The sequence below is a fragment of the Phaethon lepturus genome, unplaced genomic scaffold (genome assembly GCF_000687285.1).
Source record: "Phaethon lepturus isolate BGI_N335 unplaced genomic scaffold, ASM68728v1 Scaffold37266, whole genome shotgun sequence".
NCBI classification, from domain to species: Eukaryota; Metazoa; Chordata; class Aves; order Phaethontiformes; family Phaethontidae; genus Phaethon; species Phaethon lepturus.
In genome coordinates, this window is record NW_010549006.1 from 1 (window position 1) to 11,339 (window position 11,339).

The following is an 11,339-nucleotide window of genomic DNA, read 5'->3' on the forward strand; positions in this document are numbered from 1 at the left end:
GGCCCAACTGTGGTGTCAACCGGCCCCCGAGGAGGGTGGCGTAACTCTGGCGTTTAAGGGGTAAATGTGGTGACGGTGAGGAGAAGGGTGGCTGAGCTGCCCCGGCCTCCCAGCTCTCTAGGCGGGGGGGGGCTTGCTGCCTGCGTAGGCCGGGGGACCGGTGCCGCCGCTGTTGCCCGAGCCTATCTATTCCAAGTGTTGCACACGTGTTGCTAATTGGCAAAGTACTTAGACTTACAAACGAGTAGCTCAACAGAGAAAGGAGAGTTTCTGTCTTTGCTGTAGAGACAACTGGAGCTGTGTAAATTTTTCCCCTTTTAGGCGTTTGATACATTGACGTTTGTTTCTCGGTACAGATGATTGAAACACTTGTAACTACTGAAGCTCAGGAACTGCTGTACCAGCTCACAGCCCTGTTGGAACAGGAGTTAAGATGTCAGCCAAAGGCCTCTGGGCTGAGACTAATAGAATCTGCTCATGATAATGGCCTCCGAATGACTGCAAGGCTGCGAGACTTTGAAGTGAAAGATCTCCTCAGCTTAACTCAATTCTTTGGCTTCCACACAGAAACGTTTTCACTAGCTGTGAATTTCTTAGATAGATTCCTGTCAAAAATGAAGGTAAGGCTTTTTAAAGTATAAGCTCTCAGTCATTAGCTTGTGCTCATTGCAACCTTGCTCCTAGTATAAGAAGAACATATTGGCTTTAGATGGCTAAAGGTTAACCTCCTTCCAGAGATTATGATTGCAGAAGAGCTAAAAATTAGCTTTCCCTGTTCAGATTTCAGTATTGTTAAGCAAGCTGTTTACTCTGGAGAAGGATCTTCTCTTCTGGAGGAGCTTCAACTTGAGGATGCCCATAGCCTTGGAAATGCTGTGTTAATAGGTTAGATTAACGCCATGTTAATAGGTTAGATCAATACAGGTTGTCTTGCCTGTTGCATGTATACGAGAACACCTCAAAATACTTATTTTACCGCTGTTTTGACCTACCTGTAAGCCTTGTGTATGTCAAGAGGCTTGATGCTGTTCAGCACTTAGAATCTGGTAAAACATTTAGTTAGCACTCCATTCTACCATGCATATGTGGCATGCTGACCTAGGTTGTTTTTAATTGTCTAATGAGACAGGATTACCACTGTTGTATTTGGTCAAGAACAAAAGCTTGTTTTCCTTGTGTGTTAAAACAAAAATGAGAAAGCTAGATGGAGTGGATAGGAAAATGATGATTTGAAATTCTTCTGAATCCAAAATAAGCAGTAAAAATGAGGACTGTAATGCCTATGGAATAAAACAAGTCAGTTTATACATATATATGTGTACATACGGAGAGAAAAGAGTAAGAAAGAAGATTTTTGGTTTTGCACAAGCCAATATGTACAACACTTTTAAGTCCTAAAAGCTTCTGATTAGGCTATTATAGAACTGCATTAGGAAATCAGTTCTACCTCAATCAAATTTTTAGATAAATGAGGCAGAACTTATAGGGTGTCACAGTCTTCTCATTTAGTTAAAGAAAGATAAGAATGTAAGTAGACAAAAGCCTTATTTCTCGATCTTCAAAAAGCAGAACAGGCCCCTCTCTCCCCTCCCCCATAGTTTTTTCCTAAAAGACATTGTTAACTACATAGTTTGGTACTTAGATGTTGAAATGGCTGATCAAAGTGCTTCCTCTTTGAAAGTAACAACAATTTACTTTTCTTTAGGTACAGCCTAAACACCTGGGATGTGTTGGACTTAGCTGCTTCTACCTGGCTGTGAAGGCATCAGAAGAAGAGAGAAATGTTCCCTTAGCCACTGACTTAATTCGGATAAGCCAGTATAGGTTCACTGTTTCTGATATGATGAGAATGGAGAAAATTGTATTGGAGAAGCTGTGTTGGAAGGTCAAAGCTACAACAGCCTTCCAATTTCTACAGTTATATCATTCACTCATTCATGAGAATTTAAGCTGTGAAAGGTAAAATATTTAATATTTATTTTGCTAAGAATGTGTATGATCAGGAAGCCTATGTGGAAAAGTAAGCAGGGAAATTACTTGAGTAACTGGGCTTTCTATACTCAAAAGGTCCCACAAACTTTCCCCCTTAGTGGTAAATATAATAAATGTGAATATCTGTGTTTTAATTTTATTTAAATTTTAAATGTTCTTTGCATAAATTGATCTAGAAAGTATTGCACCCTGATCTGAAAACCAAACTTGCTCAATAATGATGGGATAATAAATCTCTGCTTATGCTGCACTAAGTATTGCCTCATTGCAAAGATTTCAAAATCTGGCTTAGAAAGAGATTTCTTTTGCCAGTAAGCACTAAAATTCCTTGTTGGTAAGCCTGTTTTGACAATGCTACTCTCCCCAATGTTACACAAGATTTATTTTTGGCATTAGGACTGCCAAAACTGAACACCCGTTTGACTGTAACCCTAGATCTTCTGGGAAAATGAGACCTTTGTTTAGATAGAGAAGCGGCGTGCATGTTCATTGAGTTCCCAGGGTGCTGCTGCCTTGATCAAGCTTGCGTTTTTTTTCTGTACATTCACTCATCTGTTTTTATTATAGGAGAAAATACCTTAATTTTGAGAGACTTGAGACCCAGCTTAAGGCATGTCACTGCAGAATCATGTTTTCTAAAGCCAAGGTAAATGTCTTGAAAGCTCAAAGCTAACGAGACTACTGAAACTTAACAAAGCAGTGTTTAAAAACATTTTCTCTCTCTCTAGCCTTCTGTCTTGGCACTGTCTATTATGGCATTAGAGATAGAAGAACAAAAATTGCTGGAGTTGACAGACGCATTGGAATTTCTGCAGCTGCATTCCAAGGTATGTATAGATAAAGTTTCAGGGTAGGAAGGAAGAAAAATGCATGCAAGGGCCTATACAGTGGGGAACAGGGAGGTCCATTGGTATACTGGTTTCTTTTGTGCCTTTGTTGGTTTGGGGTTTTTTTCCCATTTGGCTTGGTATCTTTGGCTTCCTATCTTATGTGAAGAAGCTGTAAGTACATGAATGAAATAAGGATTTAATGAGTTATTAACATACGAGATTCTGTTTTGCTACTTAGATAAACAACAGGGATTTGACCTTCTGGAAGGAACTGGTGTTAAAGTGCCTTACAGAATATTCCTCAAGCAAGTGCTCCAAACCAAATGTGCAGAAATTAAAATGGATTGTGTCTGGACGTACAGCACGGCAGCTTAAACATAGCTACTACAGAATAACACACCTTCCTACAATTCCAGAGACCAGCTCATAACAGGTAACTCCTTCTAAAAATCCACTTCTGATAATGTAGAAGTAATTGATTGTTAACTACCTCAAACTTTCTTATTCCATATAAGGTAACCTCTTGAAGACATGTAACATAAATGTAGTAGGCCTGTCATAGAGGCTGGTCTGTTTTCGTGTTTGTGCTTGAGCCAGTACTGTACCTAAAGAAGTGGCAACCTAATATATGAATGTTGGAGAAAGAACTGATCCTCTGGTGTGCTGTGGGAGCAGAAACGTGTTCTACAGACACTGGGACCTCATTCAAACTAAAATGTGGAGTAAAATTGGTAAAAAGGCAGAGAAAAATCTTGGCTTGCTCCTATCCTAAAAAGCATCAGATAAGAGGAAACGGTTGCCCATTAGAATGACTTTTTTGTTCTCATTCACTTAAACCACTTAAAAGGAAGACAGTTTTCTACAGTTTTACTTGTATAACTGGCTGTTCAGTAGAGTCTAAAAAGTGTTACTCATATTAGTTTTTTTACTCTGTGAACTAGGCTTTATCTAGACTTCAATTCCAAAGGCTCCATATTTTCTCTAACAGCTGTCTTGCTATATGAAAGTCATGCCTTGTTTGGCTCTTGTAGATGGCCCTTCAGCTGACTGTGGTTTTTGGTTTTTTTTTTTTTTTTTTTTTACAGGACTACAATAAAATGAGGAGAAAACTATCCTGTGACCTTGTCAACAGACACATGAATATTTGAGAAACAAAGTCTGAAACGTGATCTTAATAGTGAAGAACTCAACTCATGAAAAGAATATGTAACATTTCAGAGTAAAGATCCTTCCTGCAAATGTGTTCTTTTCATGATGATTACAACAATATTGTGTCAGTTTTCAGTCTCATTTGTTAGACTGTTTACTGTTCAGTGAAATGCCACACTACCAATATGAGGAATTTTAACACCTTATAGTTTGTAGAGCAGCTTGTGTAGTCTAACCTTGGTTTACTATTAACTGTGGGTGCTGAATGATACATTTAATTTTAAAAACCTGGTTCACTTTCCAAAGATTAAGTGACACTAGGAAAATGCCATGTGCAGTAGCACAGTGCTGCAGTGTCTCAGTCAAACTAAAGACTAATCCCGCTCAATATCGATGACAATAGCAAATGCCTGTCAGTCCACCTGACATGCTGTTTGGGCAGTGTCACGCGTCTGCATGTTCCTGCTGGGCAGGGCACTGGCCTTCTACCACAGACACATTAAAAACTAGGCTATGTGGTACCCATCAAACATGTCAAGTAGGTATAGCAGCAGCAAAGAGAAGCAATATTTTGTTGCCTTGTAAAGGGTAGTCCCTAAGACAGCATCAGTAACTTCAGTATTGTGTAAGAGGTGTAGTTTGCTGAAATAACAAGTTACTCCATAGAGTATAAAAACTTCACGATACCTAATGAAAGCTGAGGGAAAGTACTGGGTCACCTGCCCCGAACTGGACATCAGTTTTCCAGAGTCTCACTGTACAAGAGGTAAATGCTGATGCTGAGCAGGCATTTTTATAGGCACGGTAGGAGCAGGCCTAAGGCCCCATCTTGGCCTATATGTAGGAGCAATCTAGTTGAGAAACACTGAAGATTGCTTCACCTCTGATCTCTTTAATGGTCATCTTCATAAAACACAACTTTTTTCTGAAGACCAGATCGGTACTTGAGGTGTATCATGCTTCTGGTGCGAATAAGGAAGTCAGTAATAAGAATGTATTGTTGTATGTAAGACGAATAGAAGTGTTGAGGGAATGATGCTAATGACCTCTTGAATTCTGGTCACTGCAGAGCAGAGGCCATTAGTGATGGGCTGTTAATAACTGATGGCCATATGAACTGGCTTAGCAGAGAAGAAGAGATCAGAAAGTTCACAGTACAGTGTGGGCTTAGACACTAGCCAGCAAACCCTTTCCCCTTTATGCTAGTAGCTGAGGGGAAACCATTCTTTGCCTATCTCCAACTAGTTAAACCTTTCACAGAAGATGTCATACCAAAGCTCTACACTGGACAAATCAAGCTGCCTCATGAACTCATGGGAGCGACTGCATTGCATAACACGTAATTGGATTTTGCATCTGGCAGTGCTATCTGTGCATGGTGCTGGCCTCTGAAAAGCCTACAAGGGTTTAGGACACAAGTGTGGTTGGCCTACTGGGAGAGATGGAGTAGATGCAATGTGCAATTCTAATGGTATTGTCATGTATCAATAATATGTACCTTTCAATTAAACATTGAAATGTGTTTAACTGAGTAACTTTTTTCTCATTTGTTATAAAACATTGTAGTAGGAAGCCTATGAAGTGACTTAAATCTGAACAGTACCTGGAAAACTTCCGGGTGGGAGGTAAGAGATTATGGAAACTTTTCCATTGTCTTTTTGTTTTGTTTTTAAGAAATTGAGGCTGCATGGAAAAGGCTAGAGGACCAACAGGAAAAACTCGAGGTGCTTGATTAAAGTTATTTCAATTTGGTTCACGATTACTCTGAATCCCTTTGAGATGTACTTTCAGAGTTCAGATGTCATGATTGAAAAGACTGACTCATAGCTTAGACTGTTCAAATTTGACTTCAATTCTCTTCCATTATTTATCTACTAATATATATCACCTGTTTCTATATATTGCAGTAAATGTATGAATGATGCTTGCTTAAGAGAATCTGACACTCAGATTTCTAATCTCAAGATCTGAGGACCCCAGTCTGGCTAGGTGTAAGTTTAGCTATAGATTTCTGTGCCTAACAATGACTCAGAGGTGCTGTGGTCCTTTTGATAAAGAAAGCAATGCTGTGGCATTACTCTAAGCTCATCTTGAACCAGATACATGAAAACAATGCCAAGTGGACTGTCCTCCACTGCCCTCCAATAGCAGAGCAGCACTCATTTGAATGAGTGCACAGGATTATTTCCTATAGAGTGGGTTGCTCTAGACACTATCACATACCCAAATTTATACATCTGTCAAATACCTGTTACTGTTTGTCTAAGAAGCAAGGGATTGAACCCAGTAAGGCACAAACCGCTGTTTGTTAAAGTATAGAGTAAGAACTGAGTAGATAGTGATTAAGGAAAGTCATAGTATCAATACCTTTTGATTTTCATCTAGATTCTTCCAAAATTCGAGGTCTGTAACTTACAGTAAACACTAGAAGTAGCTAACCAAGTAGTTCAAACCTTTCCTCTTAAAACAATTCAGAGCTGTGATGTCTGAATACATACTCCACAGTTGTCCTCCTTCCTTGACATCAGTCTTAGACTTAGCTGTAGGATGAGTTTCATGCTACTTCATAAAGCAGAAAATATGGGAATAAAGTTTAGCTTTCAAAGCGCATATAGTAAAGTCACGCACTGAACTGTCAGATGCTATTCTAAACTTCTGCTATAAGCAAGATGTACAAAACCGTCCCATGTAAACCAACTGCTGTAACAAAAAATGCTATTTCACTGGGTAGTACTGCAGCATTTTGATGCAACTTTAACTATTTTCTATCTTCCCTCTGTCTTCAGTTACTTTTGCAGCGGTTTTGTTCATTTCTTAACTATACCATCCACCTCCTATAGTAGGATCATGATGAAGATACAAAACTTCATAGCCGTAAATCAGCACTTGATACCACAGTACTTGCCTTTGTAGGGTACAGCAAGTTCTCTAGAACCCAAGCACAGTGTCTGGACTTTACATTCTGTAAAGATGACACGGGTAGAAGGAGCACACTTGCGTATTTTAGGAGTACTTGATGCTTGCTTGCTCATACAACAAGAAAGCATTGCATATAATTACAATGGAAGCGTTCTTCCTCAGCTATTGCTTTATTTTTGCCATATGCCAGCTGAAATAATAATGCAATTATAGAAATAAGACTCAGCAGTATGATGGACAGCTGCTGGCAATTTATCTGCAGTGAGACTTCTGGTTAGAACTTAAGTATAGGCAGTACTTTCAGAGTTCAGAATACAATAGGACTTGGCAATCATGTTTTCTTCCCCTGTTAGTCTGTTTGACACAGCATTCATCCTATATAATCCTGTGGTTGGAGTGCTTCTCAGCTGCATCCTTAAAAATAAGCAGAAAATTTCTGATACATAATTGGCACATGCAAAATATTATATCATACAATAGCTAAATTTAAAATGTGTCTATTAAATTTAAAACTATCTACAAAAATCCACAGCTTTTTAGATACACTATCAGAAATTTGTGCTATATGTTGGTAATGAATAGATACCATTTCCTACTTAGGGACTTCCTTCGAAAAGTCATTATATGATCTTACTTTCAAAATTTTAAATATTTGTACTGAAAGGTTGTATAAACATGTATTACACGAACACATAAAATTATTTATATCCAGATTAACATTTCAGTTTGCTAGTATCACTTACCAGGGAGCAAGTATTAATCGTTAGTGCTATACCTGACAGCACAGTAGATTGTTAAACCTTATCTGAGGCAAGATACGGTAGTTTGTTTTAAACCACTATTTTAGACTGACAATTAATTAGTTCTCAGAGGGCTGCTACAGAGGGAAAGTGTAGCTGTAGTCGTTGTAATACCCCTCCTGTTGCAATTTAAGAGAAAAATATTAAATATCTTGCTTACGAGATTTATTCTTTAACAGTGAATAGAATATTATTGCATGAAGACAAGTGGCATATTCATAAGTGACTAGTTTTCTACGGTGTTGCTAAAAAAAAAAACAACCCAGAACCAACATTCTGCTTGCTGTTACTTTTTTGTGTACACCTTTCTCTGTAGTTTGTCCCTTAGTATTAGAAAATTATCACAGCTTATAAATCAGCTGGTAACACTTTGTCTTCATTCTACTGGAAGAAATCTTCTCTCTTTTGACTGAAGTAATTACTTGACAGCAATCTGCTGAAGAGATCACTGAAGTCTGCACCAGTTTCCATGATTCCAGTCTTTAAGTGTAATGTGTAATTCCTTTCAAGGAACACAGATACAAACAGTTTACTTTTCAAGACTAGAAAAGTCTGGTCCTCCTTTGCTGTAATTTCCAGAAATTTCTGCACCGCTGAAGTCAAATCCAGGGTTCTGATGGAAATAAGAGAAAAGTTCAGTAGATAGATTATTCTTAATAAAAATGTTTAAAAAAAACCCCCAACCAAACAACCAGAACACCAAAAAGGCCAAAGCTGTTTCTGTTAATATTCTGCCATTGTAACAAGGACATACAACGATCAACTTGTCATCCATCTGTCATGTCACTGAAATTCTTGGAAAATGCATCAACAAATAAACCTTGAATTGTCATAGTTTGGTTGCCTGCTGCTGAGGTGACTTTGTAATGCTGTTCTCAATTTGGCAAGCAGTTAGATCTCCCAGTAAGGAAATATTAATGAAAGTTTAAGAAAGATTTCTGGCTTCTGGTGTTCCTTGAAATTCCTACTTGAAAATATAAGTACCTGCCATACTGGATAACAAGTTTCATAAAAATTATGTTCTTTGTTGCAGCATGTAGTGTGCTGATTCAGCTGTTAAGTAGGAAGTTGTAATTCTATAGCTCTGCAGACATGCATAGGAATACTTGCTTGCTGAAGGTGTACCAAAACAATTTAAGCAATTTTAGTAAAAGGGCAAGGAAAATATTTCCCAGCTAACTATTCTACATCATCTGATGTTATAAACAAACTTACTCAATAGAGCTTGATGTTACAAGTTGTAAATATGGCTATGTCATAATTCTAGATAATAACTGAAATTGTCTGTAGCCTAACTTGAATGAAAAGTTGTTAGTGTTATGCAACAAACCCTAAAACAGCAATACCTTCCACAAACTCAACTTATCACAAAACTTTCAGACAGAATAACCTCTGAAAAGGACACCGATAAAGCCTCCTGAGTGTTCTATATATACACTGAACTACAGTATATGCTTCCATGGCATGGGACAGCAGAACAATTTTGCTCAGCTTTCATGGCCATAACTTCTGTATGCAAACACAACATGTAAGAAGTAATGACGGTCCTTCAACTTGCCTCTCTTTGGAATCGCTCCAGTGTAAGTTTCCTTTGCATCTGGTCCTGTACCCAAGGATCAGCAGCATATTCATTTTCTAACAGAGATGTCCAACAATTTCCAGCATCTCTATTTGTCTTCATTAGAACAATTCGAATGAGCTTCCTGTCTTCTGTTGAGTGAAGAGACACATAAAACAACTGTTAAATTCAGTCCTACGTGCTAGTCTTTTCTCTCGTTTTGGTGAATTCACCATTAACAAGCACAGGATTCTTGTGGTAAAGTAATTTAAATTCTTAACCCTGTTGCCAATGCCAACAGGGTTATTGACAACTAAATAAACATTAACAAGAAACAGAAAGGCTGAAGCAAAGATAGAGTCATCTCTCCCCTTTCTGGCCTGGAAAATGCTGAAGCTGTTTTAAGGGAGTAAAACACAGTTAATAAGTACTTCTGCTGCAGACATAAATTAACCTTTTACAGGGGTTCACAACAGAGGAAAGATTTAAGCTATAAATACATACGCCTCAGCTAAGGCAATAATGAAGGATCTGAGATCAGGCTTTACAGAACGTTATTACCAATAAAAGCCAGAACTATGTTTTAGCAACATATGGAGGTCTAATCAATGTACTTAAACACTGACAGTATGCCTATAGACCATATAGGGGAAGTACATTTAAAAGTTAATATGTAGGATGTTTAGTTCTACTTAATTGAATAAACAGCATTATAAAGTGTATTTTGAAGATTATTTGCATACTGGAAAAGAATGGGCTTCACTTCACAACATTTGTTTACACTTCTAGTTTTCATGTTTAAGTTACTAAATTATTAATCAATATTTATAATAACTACTGAATGTAAAACAAAATCCATCATAGGAAAACATTGAGAGGCACAGTCCACAAATACGATTGCTAAAACCCAAAATATTCAGAACACTTCACAATATTTATGATGTAATGATCAGAGATTTTTTTTTGCTCATTATCTGTAGGTACCTTAGTGTGACTTTTAGATTGCTTTTTGATTCTCTTGGACGGTAGGTTTTGTCACCTATCCCAAAAATATAATGCGTAAGAGAAGGAGAAAAACCAAGGTAAGTAATAATTACGGAGAAGCACAGACCATATAACTGTATTGCAATTGTCTAGCTTTAATGAGGGTTTGCAAAAAACTTCTCACTGTATGGAAGTGTTTGTAATCCATTGACTACTGCCTTCCAAGTTACAACATTTTTCCATTAACCTTAATCTCTAGGGCTTTTGTCCTACATCAGCTCCTTAGTCTGGCCATAATGATTGTCCTCTTTACAAAGCTAAGTAACCTTTCCCATTAAAAAAAAGGGGGGTAAACTCTTCTGCAGCATATTTTGAGAAGTTCTACCGCCCGTGTAATGTCATTGCAGGTGTAAGTTATTACCTAATGTCCATGTTCCTTCATCAGTTATCGTAGAGTCAAAAAGTTTGCCCTGCAAAAGACATGTACAATATTACAAAACAGGAAAACCTGTTCAGTATCTGCTTCGTATTGAATTGTGAAGTTTTACGCAAAACTTAACCTTCTTCTTTTCTACTGGTAACAAATAGGGTGATCTGGCTCCATAAACACCGACTTGCACACAGACGATCAAAGAATCATCTTTTGTTACAATTATCTTTCTTTTAATTAAAGCCTTTAATGTTGTAAAAATACCTGTCACCATTTCAGTATCTCAATTCATTGAAAGGGGTTGTCTTTCTCAGAGGGTAATGCTATTTTTAATAGGCTCGCCAGGAAAATGCCAAGGGAAGGTACAGCGACGGTGCAACGTATGTATATTACGCTAGGAAGAACTGTTCATTACTAGCGTGAACCTGCCTCTTGATCTGGGGGTTTTTTTGGCTTTCAGCAGTGAGCGAAAGCATGCGCTCGAACACCGCCCAAATCCCTACGAAAGAATGCAAACCCACGTCAATTCGCTGTCTTTCTTTTTCCTGTCGACGGTGCAGTTCGACGGAGCTGCTGCTAATAAACGTCACTCTTCACTTATCAGACTCCGGACACTTCATGAGGAAACATAAAGGGAAGCGCGGCAGAAAGCTACGCTAACCCCGCGGGCCCGCGGC

The 11,339-nt window shown here is 38.2% G+C and overlaps 2 protein-coding genes across 2 annotated transcripts; one reads left to right on the plus strand and one right to left on the minus strand.

The window, feature by feature from the left end:
- The first annotated feature begins 356 nt into the window (after positions 1-356).
- Positions 357-4,061, plus strand: CCNG1 (cyclin G1). Its single transcript, XM_010290148.1, has 6 exons — positions 357-620; positions 1,706-1,959; positions 2,560-2,638; positions 2,721-2,819; positions 3,061-3,255; positions 3,908-4,061. The coding sequence occupies exons 1-5, from the start codon at positions 357-359 to the stop codon at positions 3,250-3,252; spliced, it is 888 nt and encodes a 295-aa protein (XP_010288450.1). The 3' UTR covers positions 3,253-3,255; positions 3,908-4,061.
- A 3,914-nt stretch (positions 4,062-7,975) lies between these two features.
- Positions 7,976-10,708, minus strand: NUDCD2 (NudC domain containing 2; the record flags this gene model as incomplete). The annotated part of the gene is made up of 3 exons (XM_010290149.1): positions 7,976-8,303; positions 9,249-9,400; positions 10,654-10,708. Coding segments are annotated over 3 exons (291 nt in total), but the record flags the coding sequence as incomplete, so codon positions are not given.
- Positions 10,709-11,339: the final 631 nt, after the last annotated feature.

Coding starts and splice junctions, on each gene's coding strand:
- CCNG1 (XM_010290148.1), top strand. CDS start 357: ATGATTGAAACACTTGTAACTACTGAAGCTCAGGAACTGCTGTACCAG. Junction 621..1,705: donor GATTCCTGTCAAAAATGAAG/GTAAGGCTTTTT, acceptor ACTTTTCTTTAG/GTACAGCCTAAACACCTGGG. Junction 2,639..2,720: donor TCATGTTTTCTAAAGCCAAG/GTAAATGTCTTG, acceptor CTCTCTCTCTAG/CCTTCTGTCTTGGCACTGTC.